This window comes from Delphinapterus leucas, chromosome 4, assembly GCF_059928025.1.
Source record: "Delphinapterus leucas isolate spDelLeu-1000000601 "Yukka" chromosome 4, BTC_Dleu_Yukka2, whole genome shotgun sequence".
NCBI lineage: Eukaryota > Metazoa > Chordata > Mammalia > Artiodactyla > Monodontidae > Delphinapterus > Delphinapterus leucas.
In genome coordinates, this window is record NC_143132.1 from 32,106,740 (window position 1) to 32,129,100 (window position 22,361).

General features: G+C 35.9%; 1 protein-coding gene across 1 annotated transcript in view; it reads right to left on the reverse strand.

Moving 5' to 3' along the window:
* Positions 1-22,361, reverse strand: part of ROBO1 (roundabout guidance receptor 1) — a 390,378-nt gene that overhangs the window by 42,784 nt on the left and 325,233 nt on the right. Inside the window, exons 14-20 of the mRNA XM_022579460.3 lie at positions 22,018-22,139; positions 21,084-21,315; positions 19,983-20,104; positions 16,630-16,801; positions 12,857-13,054; positions 7,148-7,190; positions 530-684 (exon numbers count right to left, since the gene is read on the reverse strand). Coding sequence (XP_022435168.1) covers positions 530-684; positions 7,148-7,190; positions 12,857-13,054; positions 16,630-16,801; positions 19,983-20,104; positions 21,084-21,315; positions 22,018-22,139 — 1,044 coding nt within the window. The remainder of the gene's footprint in view (positions 1-529; positions 685-7,147; positions 7,191-12,856; positions 13,055-16,629; positions 16,802-19,982; positions 20,105-21,083; positions 21,316-22,017; positions 22,140-22,361) is intronic.

Here is a 22,361-nt window from a genome sequence, read left to right on the forward strand (position 1 = left end):
AGATATATATTTCTTGTATCTTAGGATTTACTAGTATACTATAAAAATATAATTTTGAAATTCAGTTAGCTTTCATTTAAAGTTATTTATTACCACCATATAATTATTATTGTTGCTGCTATTAAAAATTTGGTTCACTCAAACTATAGATCTATTGATCTGCTTTATTCTTAAAATCTTTAAAATAAATACTATAAATAACTACAATTAAAATTACATACATTCTCATGAAGATGAATACTTTTGTATAATTTCACTTTTCCTTATTTGCTATCTCTTCTAGAATTTATATTCTCCGTTCTCCCTTTGCATACTGAGAAACATTTTTGGGTGGAGGGTGAGGTGTGGAGATATAGGGATGGAGAAAATATTTGAATCAGGCTAGTTTGCTAAACCATGGTTAATATTTCATGAAAATGCTGATTAAATTTCATTTTCAGTTTAAGGAGTAGAAAACGAAAGTTATCTCCTCGTGGCTTGTTCCTAACAATGCCAAGCTTGCCTATCAAGCTGTCTCTGTGCCTCTAACCTGGGCGACTATACGTGGTCAGGTTACTGTCGCTGTTTCCATTGCCTGCTGTGCAACAGTTGATGGAGCACTCATTGTGATTGTTCCCAGTATTAGGCCACGTGTCTGCCAGCCATGGCTGCGTGGCAGGTTCACTGATGTTGAGAAGTCCTGGCCTAAAGAAAAAAATATGTATAAAAGCAAGTTTTATATAAGTAGCAAATGATATTTCCTATTCAGAATTCCAGAAAATTCTTCATCTCACTAGTCTCACAAATAATTTGGTCAACTATGCCGAAAGATATACTAATTCCTTTTATTTTACAGACAAGGCAACTATAATGTAATGTTCGGAGGCACGCCTCTGTTTATAGAGCCATTATGTTGTAAACAGTGAGACAAATATTGTACCATTTGTAATGCTCTACTCCACCTTCAGTCACAGTGGCTAAAAGTCAAACATGGAATCTAAAAAATGTGGATACTTATATTTTGTAGTGTTTTAGTAGCATAAAGAATATTCTCGTTAAGACAGTTTGCATTTCTTAATTTTTGACCCATTAAAAAATAATGATCCTTCTCACAACTTCATTAAAAAATGGAACAAGCTTCTTTACTGAGATAAAGGATGCTTCACAGTAAGCACATTTGCATATTTTTCTTCAAAACCATGTTTCAGAGATAGTGAGTTTGGGGCTCTGTGACATTTTGCAGAGAGCCTCATCAGTGTTTCAGTGCACAGTTCTGTAAGCTTGTCAACATTTTCTGATGGTGACAATGTAAGATGCCTTAAATCCTATATAAACAAAGGAAAGCTACTGAATTAAATCTGGTAAAACGTTGTCCACTGTAAGAAATATTAGCGTTCATGGTTTTTTTTGCACGACAGATGTTAATCCTCTTTCACTGTGCATTGGGAATGCAAAGTACATCAGCAGTTATTAATGGCAGCCCTGGACCACCAGTGCCAGAGACACAGACTGAAGTCCAGGAATGGAAATCCTGAGGTCCTTTTCCAATACTGACTCCATTTGATAATCCAGCAAAAGAGGTGATACGATGCATCATGTACTGTCAGATCCACAATAAACAGACTGGCACTACAGAGTCTGAAAAGATTTTCTTCATGGTTTCATTTTCTTTGCTAAAGTGCAATAACCACACTTTCATTTACTTGGGAAGCAAGAACCTGACATTTCACTCACCATGGTTCCTATGCTGGCATACAGAGAATCAACCGAGGAAACTTTCTATGCAAATGATGGTTATTTGAGGAATAATTCACTTCAAATGAAAAATACGGATTTATAAGTTATATATCTGTATACGTATATGTATGTATATATGTGTGTATACATATATCTGTAATAATAATGAATGTTTACCCTTTGTTTACAATGTGTGAGGCGTTGTTCTGACCTTCATGTGTATTAACTCATTTAATCTTTCTAATAATCTACAGAGTAGTTACTATTATTATTCAGATTTTAAAGATTAGGAAACTGAGATACCTGAGAAAGGTTAAGAAACTTGTGCATGGGTACACAAAGTGAGCAAGTGGCAGAGCTGGGATTCAAATCCAAGGAGTCTGTCCGTAGAATCCACACTCTAAGCCAGAATACTATAAACACATATACTGGAGAGTGCTGAAATTTCCTAAAACCCTCAAACATTCTTAATAAAAGGAAGAGGGGGGTAATGTCTGAAGTCTAAACATTCAGAATAATGCCGTTAAAACCGAATAAATTTACTGTTAAAATTGTTGATAAAAATATGCTTTGAAGAGCAATGTTGCTGACCTGTTAAATTTAAAACATTTAAATGCAAGCTGCATCACAGATATCTGGAGCTTTTGAAATCCATGTTGGTTATAGAAATTCTGCACCTAGTAGTCTATAGCTTTCCTTATTTTCTCGTGAGCTTAAAGTGTGTTATCACTTTTTAAATTATTAAAAATAAATCTCCATATTTGATACTGTAGAAATATTATAGGATGTTTGAAGTACGGGTCAAGCCTGTCTTACACGTTTCAAAAGGAATAGACAAAATTTTCATGCTACGATTCCCTCAGAAAAACACTTTTAAAAGTGAACGTTTTGATATCATCAGAGGCTGAAAAGAACTTTTCATATGTATGGGAGCTTTCCAACAGGAAGTAGGATTAACAATTCACATCCTAGCTTTCAGTTCAGACTTTTGTTTGGAATGCTAATTATCTAGGGAAGAAGGTTGAGTCGTGATTACTGGCCCATAATGAATCTTAAAATGCCATGTGTATATTTCAGAGAACTCTGAGGAAGTCAAGGTCATATGTAGCTACTCTGATAAGGGTGTTAGGGTCTTTAGAAACTAACAATCTCTCAAGCTATCTTTATGCATTTAAGATGATCTAGTGTGTATGAGACAGATTTAGCTGCCCAAAAATAAGAAATGAAGCAGAAACAAAACACAGTGCTGGTTATAGTGATTAATATATGTCGGAAATATTATATAATGTTACCATATTTTATATATATAAAAATGCAACCATTTTATACATATATATCATATAACATGTTAGTTGTTATATTTTCATGCTAATATATGAGTTTTGCCTATTTTTTCCTTGTCTTCAAAAAGATATTATCAGGGAAAGGAAGAGACTAGGGCTCCCAAAAACCATATTTAACTTCCTGTTTATATTAAGGGGATAGTTTTGTGTCACAAAGGAAAAGAGGACAGATGCACTTAAATAATTATGTGGCAATTACCTTCAATTCCTCTGCTCCTGTTACTCCAGACATTCCAATCACTCACTCCAAAAACAAACCAACCAACCAACCTATTTGAACTCCTAAACCACAAAATAAAATACTGATACTAAAGGGTCCAGGGGCTGGGGAAAATAGTGAAGGGGCCCAGCAGCAAGGGTTGCCTGTAGGCTGTCTCCTCTTTCTTTCCATAGCTTGAAAGAATTCTGAAGCCCAGGAAGAAGCAAGGGATAGAGCTGAGAGTGGTCAGTCCTTCAAAGAGAAGCGAGGCCTGAACTCTTTCTTTCTCACCTCCCACTGCCAGGAAATGTGCTATTGGCATTCTTGACCTGGTTAGCCTTTCCTATGCCTTTCTTCAGGCTTTCTCTGCTGATTCCTGGTTTCTGCTGTGGTTTGGATTTTAACTAGGTTTTCATTGTTTGGAAGAGGAGATCGAGATGTGGGAGGTAAGGAAAACCAATGAATAGAAACAGCCACTTAAGATCCATGATCTGCCACTGGATTACACTGCAAATCCTTTGCCCTTTTTAAGTTGAGAAGAGGTCTCTTTGCTTCCCGCCATCCTCGTTTTCCCTTTTATGTGAAGAGGGAAATTCACAGTTTAGAGAACGAGGAGAGCTCTCAGGTTCTCCTCTCTCAACCTTCTCCTTTATCAGAGGAAAATGTCCAGGGCCCCCAAATCTTCTCTCATCAAGGAATGAACTCAAGTCTTCTGACATTTATTTACTCGATAACTCATCCCTTCCTTCTTTAGATACTTTTTGGTGATATCTTGCAAAGATCAATAATTCATATATTGAATTTATGGCTATAATCCAATAAATTACATTTATTGCATTACAAAACTTCATGCATTTAATTATTGATTAATAAATCACATAGCCTCTAACTCCAGGATCTCACATTCTATGGTGGGAAACAATCATTTAAGCCAGGAGTTAGAAAACTATTTCTATAAAGGATTAGAGGGCAACCATTTTAGGCTTCGTGGGACATATATTTTCTGTTTCAACTACTTAACTCTTCAATTGTGGTGGGAAAGCAGTTATAGACAATATGTAAACAAGTGAGTCTGGCTGTATCTTAATAGATCTTTATTTACAAAAACAGGTGTCAGACCAAATTCAGACCAAGAGCCATAATTTGCTGACCCCTGATATAAACAAAAGATAATTGCATTACCTCTTATTAGGTGCTTAACTGTGGTATTTATACAGCACAAGGAGCGCACGGAGGACACAGCAGGTGAACCTCAGCCAACTAACAAGGGGAAGGGGGACACATTATGGGCTGATGTAATAAGTGCATAGAAGAGAATGCAATATTGGTGATTGGCAGGTGGGTTGACACAGTGGATTGTAGGGGGTGGCACACAGAGATATGAGGAGGGCTACAAGGCCCTAGAGGTTGTGGGTTTCACATGCTCTGCCCAGTTTGGACTTGCTATTTTAAATACGGTGTGTTCTACTGAAACTGGGATCTTCAGAAGCTCAGAGACATGATCCATATGCATTTCAAAATTTCATTCTGGTTCCAACGGGCAAAGGGAATTAACAGGAAATAGTTGTAATGAAGGTAGATGAAGGCAGGACTGCTGGGAGCAATTTTAACAGATTAGACAAGGGACAAAGAGAGCTTGAAGTGAAACAATACAGCGACAGTGAAGGGAGAAGAAGGCAGGATCAACGAAATGCAGTAATAGATGCAGGAAAGAGGATGACTTGACATTTTGACTTAGGTGTCATTAACCACATGAGTCGGGTGATACAGTGAGGGCTCACAGAGTCTGAGATGCCTGAGGGAATCCAATGTTTAAGAGGTGGCATCAGAGAAGTAAGTACAAGAGTCTGACTCACTGTTCATTCTCTTACCACACTGGATCATGGAACACACACAACACACATACACAGAACACACATACGCACACACCACACACTCACAAATGGCTAGAAAATGAGACCTCTTCCTAACGCATTCCTGATGCTCTTACCCTGTTCTGGTTTTTCCAAAGCACTCACCAACTGCTTCTACTATAGAGTTGACTTTTTAAAAAATGTTTATTATTAATCTTCTATCTCCCCTACTAAATGTAACATTCAGAAGGACGGGAACTTTTATTGACTTTGCTCACTGATGCATCCCAGGCAACTAGAACACTGCCTGTCACATTGTAGGTATTCAATAAATAGGTGTGATGAATAAATAAATTTAAAATTGTGTATGTAACTGTCATTTTGAGCACTAACTCTAAGATCTTTATTTAACTGTTGCCTCTATAACATTCCAGCCTTTTTTGTCATTTTATTTGGTAAAAAGATCATTTCTATTTGGTATTTAAAATAAATCCATTTCACTGTTATACTATTTTTACATTCAGAAGGTTAATTCTGTATGATGATTTAGCGACCTTTCCAAATGGAACTTTGTAATTTTTCAGTCCTGCTGAAGAAACGAGCATTTGGTACTGAGAGATCCCCGCCATCATTTCCTCCTTGATAATCTGGTCTACCTAGGTTGAAAATTCCTTTACAGCAGAAACTAGACATATTTTATATGTGTGCGCATGTGTGTGTGTGAGAGAGAAAGCACATCTGTGCACGTGCTCATGCACAGAGACTGGTGCAGAACCCACAGAAGATGCTCAATAAGCATTTTCATAAGATCTGATTAATGAGAAAGCTGAAGTCTACCGTCATGAATATACACATGTAGAGAGGTGGCTATAGCATCAGGTTCCAGATTTATCCACGAGAGAATGTTCTTATGCCAGAGACTGTTTCATGAATGTCTGGGGTATGATTTAGACAGAATCGCCCCGGATGCAAAAACATGCCCTGGTTTAATTCCTGAATCAAGTGGATTTATTCCTTATGAAGACCTCCCTAGCTTTGGGGTCTTTCAGTGGCTGACTTTGTTTCACAGGTATGAAAACAGGAAGCTAGCAGCAGTACCCAGGAAAGAAAACAGTAGTGCTAATTGTCAAATTTGTACAGCATTTGCTAAAGGTGGTCAACAATTTTTTCACCACTCTTTCTTATTTTTATCTTTTCCAGTTGCAACCACATATCTAACTATACAAAGCAGGACACTCAATAAGTTAACTGAATTTGAATTAGAAAATGGTTCTGGTGAAAAGGTTTTTTTTCTTACACCTTAAGCTAGAGGTTACTGTTTTTGAAAAGAAAAAATTATCATAGAAAATCCTGAAGCTTGACTCATGTAACTTATACCTTCTTTCATCCCCTTTCAGCCGTCTGTCACATCAATTTGTGATTTCTCTGTGAATATATTAAAGTTCACTGAATAATAATTACCAAAAAATCATAAATGTAGGATTGAGGTTCATTTTAATGAGAGGGGAAAAAAAAAAAAAAAACCTCCGTGTTAACAAGCTACCTAGATTCTCCTTTTATTTCAACATATTTTCCGGCAAATGGAGACTGAACTATGTTGAATTCATAACAAGAACAAACAAACAGACATAAACTACAACAACTTATGAGCCAATGCTGTGTTCAGCAGGTTTCCAAATGAACACTTTTTCTTTGATAGTGTCTGTTAACTAGCTATATTTCTTAATCTTCATAAATGCCAGCGCTTAATTACTTTAACTCCTTTTAATTATCTGCTAAATCAGCAAGTCTGTCTTTCCCGGTTAAAGTGCTCCCTCTGGCGTTCACTGACTAAGATGCAACAGCTCCAATCAAGTGCATTTGTGTATAAACAAGCTTGGCTCCACAGCACAACAGAATGGAGTATTTCCGAAATATTTAAACAAATTTCACCTTTAAGTTAAACCTTTTAAGCAAAGAAAGTGATGTCATCGGTGAAGACAAGAAGAAATACCTGGAATTCCCCTGAGAATCTACAAAACAAGCAGGATAGTTACCTCCCTCCACTGCTCACAGCTTCGCCTCCTCTCTGATAAGTTACTGGAATGTTACCAAAAAAAAAGGAACAATTAATAGACATGTTTGTGTTTATATATCAAAAGCTATGACATTCATGAGCATATTTCTAGAATGGCATGTTTTCTTCCTTTCTACTTAGAAGCATTGCAAAAATTCATCACAGGAAATAGATTTCCAATTCAACTAGTATTTTTTTAAGATGGTACAGAATTAGATATAAGTTATTTTTATTTTCTTTACGTGCCAACAAGGTTGAAAACTAAGCAGAAGCCAACTTCAGTTCACTCTTATTAACTATAACTATTACACGTTTGTACATTCACATTCTCATAGATTCCAATTTTGAATTTATTATTTTCATGTAATTTCATGATTTTATGTAAGTGGAATCTTAAATTTGGGAAGAAAAAAACCTACCAGACCATTTCCCCAGAAATATGAGTACCAGTAAGACAAAGATAAACGTTAAAATAAACCTTCTTTCTCTCCACACACAAAGATGTATGCCAAGTTGTGACTAGTAATGAATGCGACCTAGTTTTTACTGTGGCTTGTGAAAACCCTTCTCAATGTATTTTCATCAGACATGTATACATATTGAAAATATATTTTAACGCTCTTGAAAGCATCCTCGGCTTAATAAATTATGGGTATAAAATTTAGCCATAACCGAAAAAGATTTGCACATAGTCAGGCAAGGGGTTAAGGCTATTAGCGTGTCTGTAAATATAGACCCATTTTCTAAGGAGAAATATGTTTCTAAAAGCTGCCAAATTCTGCTACTTAGAAGAACTCCAAACTGGGAGTCTGTTAAGGAGAGATAAGTGCTCCCAGTGATTATAATAACTGGATTAAAACCGAGGAGGAAAGGCTACAGGTACATCTTTTACTAAAGGTGAATCGAAAGAAGAGGACCCACTTTGAAAGAAACTGAATGGAATGGAATCTTAGTGCTCGGACTTAGGGAAAATGACAAGTTTTATCTTTCACATGTGCTGGATATTTTGGTTACCTTTAAGAATGTTGATTGTACGGATAAAGAATTGCAAGGGAGAGAAATTTTTGTTTGAAAACCTGAAAGCTTAAGTTAAGGGAAAAAAATGCACTGCCAAGTCTGAAATAATCAATGTGATCATTAGCATGTTAAATCATGCTGAGGGTAGAAACAGTGTGTCCATCTAATGAAACACATGCAAACAAGGCTAAGATGCAATGCGGAGTCACGAATAAGTAACGGCATTGAAGGAATGACAGGCAACACCAACCATTTCTACTTCAAGTGCATGCCTGGCATGAGTAAATGTACGGTCTTCCATTGTAAGTCCTTTCCCCCCAGCTTACTGCAGAAAATGAAATAAAAACAGAAACACAATAGTACAACACATGCCAAACTAACAAAGAAAAGGAGGGGGGTAAGCGCAAATATATACCTGTTGGTGTGAAGGTAAAAGACGGGACTGAAAAATCAAAACAAAATATAAACCAGTTATTAAGCTGAAGAGAGAAAGGGAACATATCACATTAGTATAAATCAAGCAGACAGCTGAACATAAAACAAATGTAAATAACTAGGCCAGTAGTTCTGACACTCTGATATATGAATAAAACCAAATCTGAGGTTAAAAAAGAAGCTTGTCTCTGAGGTACCATTTTGAAGGATCTGACGTTCTAGGACGGGAGGGGGTGGGGATTGTGCTGGGTTAGCCTGCAAATGACCCCTGCATTTAGTAATAGAGATTTAGCTCATGGCTTTAGTACAAACAGGAGTCCTCAACTATTAATCATTTCCAAACATTGGATAATGGGTTCTTAAACAAGTATTATCAGAGTCTTGCGTAAACCTTATCTAGAAATCTTAAAGTAAAGGCTTATTAAAGTGGGCTAACTAATAGGTGTGTTTAAGTATTCATCATCGAAAGAGAGACAGAGGGAAGGAGACAGAGAGAAAGAAAGACAAAAAGAGAAAGAAAGAAAGAGAGAGAGGGAGGGAGGGAGGAGGGGGGAAGAAAAAGAAAGAAGGAGAGAGAAAGAGAAAGAAAGAAAGAAAGAAAGAAAGAGGGGGGAAAGAAAGAAAGAAAGAAAGAAAGAAAGAAAGAAAGAAAGAAAGAAAGAAAGAAAGAAAGAAAGAGGAAAAAGGAAGAAAGAGATGGAAGGAGGAAGGAAGGAAGGAAGAGAAAGGGAAATGGAAGGAGGAAAGGAGGGAAAGAAAGAAGGAAAGAAGGAAGGAAGAAAGGAAGGCAGCAAGCAAAGAAAGAACTGGAACAAAAAAACCCATAAAACTGAATTGTTTCACTGCCAAGAAATGCCTGATACTTATCATATAAACAGTGTAATGCTACATTTTTATCATGATAGAAATTTGTGAATGGACAGGAAAAATGGGGAGCTTTAAACTTTAACTTCTCTATTATAGTTTACATTTAGAAGCTTCCTAGAAGTAGGCTAAGCATTTTTTTTTTAAATACCACACCAAAAGCTAAACAATAGAACAATAATGCCCCTCTGAAAACCTTCACCCTGCAGTTATACATCTTAATCCAATCAATAATGCCTGAAATTGAACTGCAGACCTCAAAAGTAGCAGCCTTGCCTCTGCCACTTTTCCTATCTTCTCTCATTCCTGGGTGTTGGATAACACCACAGCTATTTCCATGTCATTTCATACAGGGAGGAGGCTGACATTTTTTCCAAGCTCTTCATGTTAATTTAAAGTAAACACTGCTCTGGTAAAGAAAGCAAGGAAATCTACATTACTTCCTTGTAGACTAAAATTTGCTTTTAAGAAATCCTTAATACACACAAACTAGAATGTTGATTACTTATCACGGATCAAAAAGCTGCCAAAAATGTATTTTCCACTTCACATTTGAACTTCTCCAAGAAATTTACTTGAAGATTAGAGCACTGGGGTTGCAAATTCAAATGCCGTAGCATCCTTTACAACTGTCACTTCTTACCAAACCATTTTATTTCTGAGCATACTAGGAGGAACAAAAACAAAACCCTCAATGCTGGGGATCCAGTTTATACACTGGGCTTCCTTTGCTGCACAGCGGTCTCTGTCTTAGGAATTCTACTGTGTCTTCTTTCAGTCAGGTCTTTTCAGAGAGTCAATGTAATTTAGCTACAATCAAAAATTCAGAGCCATAGTAACCAGTCCTCATAAAAAATAATAAAGAGGTACATTTGAAAGTAAAGCTACTCAAGGAAGAATGCAGTGCCTGAACATTAATTTGCAATAAAAAGGACACAGGCAAAAAATGAAAGGTCCCCGTCAGTATTCCTAGCCAACTGCTAACCTCAGTTTAAGGAATTGAAAAAGAGATGAAAAGAGTTCTGTCTAAATGAATTTTTTACAGCTTGTACACCAAAGGACAACTTAATTCTCAAAGCTTCCAGTAATAAAATAAACTCCCACTACGTGGATGTATGTGGATAAGGGGTACGAGCAGAGGGTACACCTCCGGATAAATGTAGGGGGGAAATGTTAAAAATGCTCACTATTACCCGAAAGTCACACTCTGGTTTGATGGTTTATAGGTCAACAGCCTATTGATTTCTTTAAAATATTTCACTTCCTTTTTTCTTAGAATTACCAGCATTGTTTTGGGCATAGACAATTTAAGATTTCAGGATGCACTTTTCAAAACTGCATACAACCAGAATTATGAAAAAGTGCTAACACGGCAAAGTGAGGAAAGCAGAATCGAATGCTCACCAATTACATTTGTAATTATGTTCTATGATTTCTGCTTAAACACAAGCTAGTTAAAAGGACAATGATATTAGTTTAACAGGTTTTGCAGAAAGAGCACATAGGCATTTGCCGGCATGCTTAAAGTACATTAGTAAAAGAAAAGAAACACTTCAGAAGGGGAGAGGGTTTCATGTCACATATTTAGATTTCAAGACAAGAGAGAGCATTCAATTGTTACAACTACACAGCCATCAGACTTCATGGCAATAAAAAATACAGGATTCCTGGGGAATTCAGGAGTCTAGACGTTAATTAGTCACTTTTCTTCATTCAAATGGGATTTCAAACGCACAACTCCCAACAGCCTGCCCCTGCCCGGCTTCACAACACACAGACACCCACAAACCCCTTCTCTGCCTTGTTTTTCAGTCAAAGGTTTTATATGGTAACACGTGTGCCTGACATTGATCTACTTTGTATACGTAACGAGCACCCAGTCTCTTTGCAGTAACCTCCCAGCCCTCGTTTTCCATTTCACAGGCAGGGATACTGACATTTTGCTTTATCTCTGCATAGGACACATATCTGAAAAAGACATATTTAAGGATGATAACACTAAGGTGAACGTAGGTACACGAAGAGATTGCTGTGGAGCCATGGACAGGAGGCACATTCATGGATTTCCACAGTGTGGGTGATGAATTTGTGTTGACTCTTGCCAAGACACCTTGGGACCAAGGGCACAAATATTTTAAGACTGTTGTCCCAGACTGTTTTACAAGCGTACAGGGATATTCAGTAGAACTTTTCATTGAGAAAAGGTCTAGCTAGCACTAACAAATTCTGACTTTGCCATATCATTGATCAGAGAAATGACTTGGCCAAGCCACGTAGGAAATGTTCACTTAGGAAATATGTAGACAATTTTTTTTAAAGGGTGGTGATGGTGCAGGGGGTATGTGTTTACTGGTCATCCTCTAAATTTGCTTGGCAGCAAAAGTGTTATCTTAGACTTAAGTGTGGGCCCTATAACTAGGGTGAGTGTATAATTTGCCATCCAAAAACTAGGACAATTTTAAGAGCCAAAGGAGCACTGTAAATAATTTGTTGGACTAAAGACATAAATTGGGATGGTGGCCTGAAAACTGGGACTTACAATCACCGAGCCTTAGAGCCCAGATCTGATGCCCAAGAGCGGATGAAGCTATTTGAGGAGGGAAAGGCAAAAGGATTATCTATCTGATAGTGTTAACAACCTCATCACAAAATATAAAATACAAACCACCGACCTACAGACTTCGAGAATATGTGGTAAAAGTGTCTGTGAAATCCTTAGCATATTTGGCTTGTCCATAAAATTGTAAACAATTGCAGCTAAATAAACGTTCTCTTCTAAACTGTAAACACATTTTTTAACAAATCATCATCACCCATTAACAGTATATACATATTCAGCTCTGCAACTTTAAATTTAACAATAAAAAAGTTCTAAACCTCCTCTCTCTGAAAACTGAAGCACATTTATTAAGAAACTATTTCATAAATAATCAGAAATAATCGGAAATATCATTATTTATAAATAATCTCTTTAGCTTTACAAAGGGCAACAACACGCCCTTTAAAATTGTGTGACAGTCCAAAGCTTGTATTTATAATTCCTGTGACAAGGAGATTAAAAAGTTTCCTCCAGAATATAAAGTAATTCCCTAAGAGAACAAGGGAATGGTATCACAACGAAGTGTAGACCTACCCTGGTGAAATATATTTTAAAGGAACTGGGCCTGAAACTGATAAGCCTATTTATAGTACTGATACTCAAGAGGAGGTTATACCTAGATATTGCAATAAAATAAAAGCACTTTTGAAAATCTTTATATATTAAAATAATTTCATATAGGATATGCGTAATCATGAATAACTTGGAGTCACAGATTAAAATGAAGAGTTATGTAAACACAGTAAAATATGGAAAGCTTAGGAAAGCTAATACCTTTTCTGATACCCGCATAAGTACTAGTCAGCCCATTTCTCTTCTTCCGGTGTCGGTAGAGCCAGATGCTAAAAACCATAAGGATGATCCAACAGGCTGCCCCGATTCCTGCGATGAACGCTGGCTGCTTCACAACGTCTGAGATCTGCTGAGCAAGGCTGACTTGGTCCTCAGGAGACACGGGGTTTCCATGAGAATCTGAAAAGCCGTCTTTGGTTTAATTTGGGTGTAAAACTCAATGAGACAATGAAAAAAAATTGTGTGTGTGTGTGTGTGTGTGTGTGTATATCTCCCCTCCTCTCACCCTTGAATAGTCTAAGACACTTAACTGCCTCAGAAACACATTGTTTGAAACTATGTTTAGAAGGGTCTATAAAAATTCAGAATCGTTGGGCTTCCCTGGTGGTGCAGTGGTTGGGAGTCCGCCTACCGATGCAGGGGACGCGGGTTCGTGCCCCGGTCTGGGAGGATCCCGCATGCCGCGGAGCGGCTGGGCCCGTGGGCCATGGCCGCTGAGCCTGCGCGTCCGTCCGGAGCCTGTGCTCCGCAGCGAGAAGGGGCCACAGCAGTGATAGGCCCGCGTACCGCAAAAAAAAAAAAAAAAAAAAAAAATTCAGAATCATTAATAAAAAAACAATGAAAAATTAAAATCATGTTACCATTGAAAGAACTATGAAAAATCTTTCTTTTAAAATAATGAACATGGCCAGCAATAGCTATAAGAACGTTCATTAAATATGGGCAAGAATTATCAAGTGTTATGAATAGTCAAAAAGTCTCCCGTTTTCTGTCAGCTATTTTGATTCAAGAATTAAAAATTGATAGAATTTATTGCTATTCTCGGAGCAACTAAGCCCATGCGCCACAACTACTGAGCCCGCGTGCCACAACTACTGAAGCCCGTGCATTTGACTCTGAAAATGTTCTGCTAACACCACCTGCTTTAAAGTAGAAACATTTGTTTCAGTCCAAAACTCTATTTTTTTCCAAGAAAAATAATTGGTATAACTCATTAGTTATGAATAACATTTCTCAAACAGAAAAAAAATGCTTACTGATTATTTTTTCTTTATTAAATGACATTGCATCCTGTTAAGACACTGGCAGGTAAAATAAGTAGCATTCAATGGCTAAGGAAACAGTCTTAGGAAAATAGCACCCCTTTCTACGTAAAAAGGCTAAGTTGCTACTCATGTTGTGCATGCGTGTGTTTTTTTTTTTTTGCAGTACGCGGGCCTCTCACTGTTGTGGCCTCTCCCATTGTGGAGCACAGGCTCCGGACGCGCAGGCTCAGCAGCCATGGCTTACGGGCCCAGCCGCTCCGCGGCATGTGGGATCTTCCCGGACCGGGGCACGAACCTGTGTCCCCTGCATCGGCAGGCGGACTCTCAACCACTGCACCACCAGGGAAGCCCATGCGTGTGTTTTTTATTTGCTTTTTTCTTGAACAGAATTCCAGATTTCATTCTGTGGAGGGTCAAGTCTGAAAAACCTATTTTCACAAGCAGTTGCCGTCACCTGCCTTCAACTGTTTGTTGACTGAAAGTTTTATTTCATGTTCCAGACTCTTTTATCTATGGTTATCCTACAAGCACTTCATCCTCTGAAAGTTCACCAAGCTGACTCTTCTTTTTATTTCTACTACACCCTTTGTATCTGCTAGGTTTATAGATTTCATGGTTATTTGTGCAAGGTTAAGTTGGGTAGCTTCAGATTTTATGCAGACAGCCAAGAGAGGTTCCATGCAGACGACCAGATGGGCTTAACAGAATAAAGTGTGGTGTGACTAATGAATTAAAATGGCCTCTCTGTACCTCAGTCTTTGTCTCACTGCAGCTGAGGCTATATTAAGATATGGAAAATTGGAACACATCCATAATTTCAAAAAAACCAATTTGACCCTTAAATCCCATGATTTAAATCTTAAATAAATAAAATTACACATGGTCCTTTTTCTAATTCATATTTGAAAACCCAGTACTGAAAGTCATATATTATACAAAATAAGTAAATGACATGACAATGTATAAGGTCATCACCATGTAAATTTTAATTTCAGTTTTAATAAGTTAATACTGACTTTTCACAAAACTAGGCAACTATTTGAGTAAAAAGATCTATGTTCAGACTATTTTCCCCCATACCTTAGATAACGTTGTAACAGATACATCAAGCAATTTTTAAACATAGTTTTCGGTATTGCCTAAAAATTTTGGAATAAATGAACCAGAAATAAACCATGAAGCTCTTTTTGCTTAAAAGTTGTGTATATTATAATCTCTGTTGAAAAAAAAAGTGCTCGTTGTAATAGATAATCCAAAAATCAAATTCTGGCCAATGGCTGTGGCAGAAGCAGCAAGCTCTCCACTAAAGACGTGAATGGTACTCTCATAGCATAGAGCTGTTGGGAGGTATCTCCCTAGCCAGTTACTTGATTTTGCAGTGTTGCCATTCATCTGTTTGGAATCACAAGACTAAGCTCTGTGCAGCAGTGATGTGCACCATTTCCAGACATGTGCCATTTAAACCCTCCTCCACACTATGTGTTTCTTTTCTTCCTTTCTTCTGGCCCAGGGTCAACCTTGGAAGCCCCATGTTAAAGAAGGGACACCTCATCAGTCTGTGACCCTCCATAGCTACAACCATTGGACTTCAGGTAGACTTTATTATATTGCACTCCAGAAGTTCTGTAAGTGTTATCTGTTACAGCGGGTAGCAGTCTTAACACTGGAACATCAATAGCCGTTTCCAAATTGAATGCAAAGTTCATTACGTACAGCAACAAAGTTTATTCACAGTGGAATGCTTCTTAATTTTGTTCTGAAATAATTTCTAAGATGTCATCAATATTATCAACATGCAACAGTACTATATACTTATTTGTGATATACAAAGATTCATGTATCTGATTCATTTTCATAATTTAGTAACTGGCATGAAATATTACTAATGCTTAACTTCTGATGTGAAAGGAACAAACAAAGTTGTCTATATACTTCTTAGTATCTTAATTTAAATGTCACCTCTTAATATCTGACCCTTTTCTCTCCCCTTTCCATTTATAATTTTGGTGCTGTTTTTTTGTTGTTTGTTTCAGATTTTACTGGTAACCAATAAATTTGAATTTTATGTTCATGCCACATTGTCTATCATGAAGTGTGGTAACTAAGGCTTCTGTCAGGTTTTTGTGTTTCTTTTTTATTCATCTAACCACTTTTGAAGCACACATTGCATTTTTAACTTTCTAAGTAATTAGCATATGTCATATTCCAATGCTCTTTTACATCTCAATCTATCTTTTTTGTTATCAAAAGCAATACAATTTTAAAGACACAAAAATGGTGAATATAAATTGCATATTGCTGTAAACTTCCAATACCTAGTTTAAGTTGTTTCTTTTTAAACCCAAACAACTGTAAGTTCCATGCAGGTGCAGACTGCATCTTTCCTGTTCCCTGAGGCATCCTTGTTGCTCAATTAATAGTATTTATTGAAAAGATGAAAAAATTCAATAGGACAGGATTAGGATGACACAATACTGACAGCCTTTTGCTTAAAATATCATTTAAAAATGTGTGCTTGGATAAGTTTAAATTCAGTTGTGATATTATAGATAGGTAAAATAAAGCTAACACCATCATTTTCATAATTCTATTGCCACATTCCATAGCCTATTCAACTTGCAATGGTTGGCTCCACTATATACCAAAAAGAAAAGCAGGACAGTGGGTACACTGATATGTCTTTCAAACCAGATCTGCACTGGCACTCACCTAACTGGATGAACTGTGGCTCACTCTTCACCCCGGCTCCCGCCCCAGTGCTGGCTGCCACCTCTACGCTATAGCGGATCCCAGGAACCAGTGAGGGAATAACCACAGAAAAGGTGGAACCATCTACTGTCTTGTTTATATGGTATCGAGTTTCATTGCCCAGACACCAAACCTATAAGAAGAACACAACAAATTATATAAGTTAATGCAAAGATCAGCACTGTGGTTTTAGACTTAGACAGAGTTCAGACCTATCATGAACCTAATGTAGGAAGTTTCAAAAGTCATTTATCCCCTGGATCTAGTTCTGAGAAGACTCTTCTAGTCAAACCTAGTAGTACCTTAGTAGTACCTTAAAGACCTCCTTGAACTTTCTTATATACTTTTAAAGGATTATACCAGGTGATTCTATAAAAGTTTCTACAAAGGATTATATCAGATGATTCCACAAATGATTCTACCAAGACCCTGGTTCTTATTAACCTTATCATCAGGATTTTTTGTTTTTTTAACACCTAGAAATTATATGCCAGGAAAAAATAAAAGGAACTTGCAAAAAGCTGTATACATCTAGATAAAGAACAATAACTTACCTATTATCGTTCAGTATTTGCATTCCTACTATGGACTTGCATAATACTAGCTGACCAGATATCACAAAACAAAAATGAGTAGGAAACTCTGTGTCTAATACTTTACTTCAACAGTTCTCTAGATAAAATTCCCTGGTGCTGTCACAGTCCCATCACCTTTCATGTCAAAATTGAGAAACAGTTGATTTAAATAGAGAGAGCTTCTGAATAATCTAAAGTATCTTGGCATAAACATGGTTTTTAAAAATAAAACTGAACATAAAGAGTAAGGATCATTCTAGGATTTATTCCACCTATGGTAGGTTGAAAATGAAAGAAAAATTTGAAAGAAAAATAGCGCTGAAAAGAAAAATGAAAGAAACATAGCACTCTGATCTTGTATTTACAGTAATTTTAATTAGCCTTTAATAACATATATAAGATCATAAAGAATAACAATATATATTTGATTTAAAAGAAGAATATTCTCCTAATAAGAAAATTATTGTATGTCTCATTAACTTTGATATTTGTGGTAGGAAATTATTTTCAGGAAATTAAGATTTCTGAACTATGCTATAATCCTTAATTTAAATTTCACTAATGGATTATTTAATTATTAGAGTGATCTTTTGCAATGTTATAGAGCTTGAATATGATGCATGACAGTATTTGGACTCAGTTTCTATAAGAAAATGATCCATGGAGCAGTAAAACATGCTATATTCTTTATGATGTCCTTAAGCAAGGTGTAGGATTAGTTTCAAGTAGCCTATTGTCTAAACTGTAACAGGAAATGGGATTTCAAATAAATCTAAGAGTGTCAGTGTCCTCTATCACACGGGCAAGAACCTTTAATTTTTTTCTTTGAAAGTTAATATCATTTTAATATAATTTCAATGCATAATAACAACAAATGGTCAGACTCTATACCAGGGTCTGACCATTTGGAAATAAAGAGTCCTTTGTGATTTTTTTCCCCTCAATTACATTACACAGCTGAACCAAAGCCACAAACTGATTTTGTACCAGTCAATCAGGTTGTGAAAGGCATTTTATTATTTTAAATTGACCATGAAGTTAAGTGAAATCCACCCTTTCACATTTCTTTAGGAGAGAAATGAGTTTTGACTCTTAGGGGAAAATGCCTACGTTACACAATTTCGCTTAAGAGCTGAGACATCGCCACATTTTATATGCTTGAAAATCTCTATGACGGTTTATTTTTCTGGACTGAACCATAGCACCCCATCACTTCCCAGTCTTGAAATAACCTTGAAACTCATGAGAAGGCACTTGAAAGTGTAGAGACTCTTACCTTTTAATGACTCAATTACAGTAGAAGATCTATTTGAAATACCCTAAAATATCCACAGCACATTTATGGCAGTATTTTAAATACTTTAAAAATATGTTGCCCTTTTAAAGTACATGCAACTGTCATACAGAGGTTTTTAGTTTGTTTTTAAAAATCATTTTAAAATAAACTGTTATACCTAAAATTGAGCTCAGTATATTTGGTCATTGTACAAATTAATTTGGTACTCAAAAGTACACTTATGATCTCTATTTGGGTATTATCCAAAAGTGCACAACAGAATCACCTGGAAAGATCTACCAAAGTATATATGCAAGGGCCTTATTAGACTTACTGAATCAGAATCTCTGAGAATGGTGGCCAGGCACCTATATTTGGAAAATGATTCCATAAGTGATTCTGATGTTAGCATATAACTACCTGTAGAAGGTAAATGTGTTCACCTTCTTAGCATCAGTTTCATATCAATAAACATATATAAATATTTACATATATGAGATAATTTACAAAGTATCATAATTTAGCTAGTAACTAGAAAAATACTGAGGTATAATGGACATATAAGGCAGTGTCTATAGAAATACGTTTTCCAGTTAAAAGTCTTCTAGTATGTAGTGTGTTTACATAAGTGTTGAAAAAATACACATAAAATTTACTCTCTATTGAGATTTCCCTAATTCAATCTATCGTTTATTCATTTATCATAGCTCATTAAAACTGTGCTTTAATGTATATTCATTAACAGGATTAATCTCATGTCCTTAATTTTTATTGTACCTTGGCATGCTTGAAAATATTTGCTGGAGATGAATCTACATAACCCTCTCTAAATTCAATGATTAGAGCTGATAACTTCACAGGTAAAAATAATTATTCAGAATCACTGGATTACATTACTTGACAATACATCATATGTTTAAAAAATTCATTTAAATATATACAGAAGTTTATAATTGAATTTCCTCTGAGACATAAAATTTTGTTTAGAGATGAAAACAAGGTTTATAAAAGAATTTTCAGGCACAATAAAATAATTTTTCCAACTTAGCTCCAATGTTACAAAATTCCAAACATGTTAAAAGAAAGAAATCAAACCATATCTGATACAATTCTATGGGGCAAACTAATTCTGCAAAATGTATTTAAGCTGTTTTTTAAGGGGAAAAAAAAAGATTCTTTTATTAGCCTTTACGTTTGTTGTTTGTGTGAAATTATATGTACCTATATGTACTGTGACCAGGTAAATTCTCTCTTTTAAATTCTTTTTTTCAAATGGCTTAAGAAAAAATTATTCCACAATTATTGAATAAACAGGAAAGTATTTTAAAAATAATTTTACATGCTGCTGTGTGGACCAGCAGATGGCGCCAAATATCCATGAACAATTTAACCAAGGTTGCTTTTTTTTTTTTTTCTGCAGGGGAGAGCGGTGTCCATCAGTAAATTGCTATATATGTATTTACCTTATACTCTTGGACCATTCCATTCTGAGTATCTTCAGGAGGTGGCTGCCAACTGACAAGAATTGCAGTTCCATTTCCATCATGCTTTGATACAGTTACACTTTGGGGTGGGGCACTGGGTGCTATGAAATTGTTTTAAAAAGTAGATATATTATGAGCACATTAGAGAACACTGAAAGCAGGCATTTAACATTTAAACAAAAACATATAAAATTTATATCCATATATGTATATGTTTTAAAGATGTATCTCATTCAATTTGAATAGTCCCAAACTATTTGTTTTTCCTCGATATCACTAACCTATTGTTATCGTGAGTTTTCCATAACCAAAGTTATATAGATTATCTCCACAAAACATCCCAGGAGAATTCCTCTTTCTCCTACCCTGTAACCCTAGTCCCATGTTCTCCCTAAAAATGTTCAAAAGCATAAAGATAAATACTAACCATCCATGTTATTAACTGTATCCTATAATTTATTGTAATCAAAGTAATAAAGACATTTTAGGAAAAATTCTGGTTATTTTTAAAGAGTACACTTGTGACATGTAACCTTTAACCTTTACGTAAATACTAATTTTTAATCTCTAGTTATAGAGTGTCCAAACATACTGGTTTGTCTAGAGCTGAGGGGTTTCCAGGGACATGAGGCATAAAATGCTAAGCCCAGAAGGTCCCGGGCAAACCAAAACATTACTCACCTTATTTACGGATCATCACTCAAAATAACATTTGATAAATGAATGAAAAATAATTAATGGAAAGACAAGAAAATTGAGAATAATTCCATCTTTAAATGTGAATCTTAGTTCTGAATAATTAAATATATCCAATATGTCATTAAGCAACACAATGTACACATTTGCACATTTTTAGGTAGGCCACTACTAAAGCAAGTCGAGTATAATAGAATTTTGGTTTTTAGTAGTTCTAATTAAATAAATCCTATTAACAAAATACAATGCTCTCTATCAAAACAGTTAATAATTAATGTCACTAATATTATGACTTAATGTCATTAATACTTTTCCATTAAGTTAATAAAAGCCTAACAAAAGAGTATCGCAATGCATAGTAACCGCACATTTCGTTATACTTGCCTTCTTCTAGGGTTTTGGCAAATTTAATTTCACTATCTGCTCCTTGAAATTCATTAAAAAAAGGACGAGCCTTAATTTCATAGTTGACTCCTTTTTTGAGATCAGGAATAACCACGCTATTTTTGGTTGGAGTCCTCACTTCAAAAACTAACCACTCCGATTCACCATGGCTGGCTCCAAACGGGCGATAAAGAATTTTGTATCCTTGAATATACTGAGACTGTTGGTCCACCTGTTAAAATGACAAATAAAAATGCAACCATTCATGTCCTTTTATTGACTTTTTAGAAAATTATGAAAATTAAATGTGACACTATGCCAAAAAATTCTATCTGACTTCATTCCACAGTTTTCTAGTTTACATAAAGTAGAATACTAAAAACAAATCACTATCTTTTGTAATACGTCCGCTTTTTCAGCTTTTATGTAAATATTAGATACTAATTTCTATGCTTCATGCAGAAATGTGAGGCATCATGGCACTTCCACAACAGATATCTAGAGGTAAGTCAGACTGTCAAGGGGATGAGGAAATAAAATGTATTTTTCCACTTCCTAATTTTAAAAGACTACTTAATATTATTCAGAAATACTTTTCAGTTTCAAAAATTCATATGCTAATGATCCTATCGTTATAGTACTATGAATATATAATTTGTTTCGTCTGAGACTGGTAAAGCTCATTACTGCAGCATAATATAAAATACACACAAGATGAAATTTTTCTCTGTTTAAAGCCACTTCACAGCTACCATAATAAACAATGCTTACATTATAAAGTTATCATTGGTAGAGAGGTAAGCAACAGATATATATAATTTAACTATCTGTTGCATCTCTCTATATATACATATAATTTTTCAGGTAATGATCTTCCAAAGTCATCTGCTTATTAAAACTGAGATCAAATATTACGGCAGCAACAACGACTCACTGTCCAGTGCACTTCGACCGAAGAGGAAGAAAGGACGGTGGGGTTGTGGAGATGCAGTACGACATCTCCCAGTTCTCGCTGGACCTGCTTGTGATCCACCCCCTGACTTGTTGGGGGAACATCTGCAACAATCCAAGGAGACCATGTCAGATCCTAGACAATGCAACTGACTTGAATGAAAGCATGGGGGAAACAATCCTTTCATTCATAGAAAAATCTCAGAAAAGAAGAAGCATTCCAACTGTGAAGGATAATTCCAACCTGTGATACAGAATAAAATAGGAACAACTTAACCTTTTTACGAGAGTCAGGAGGATAGGACATATAGAGAGAGACAACAAGCA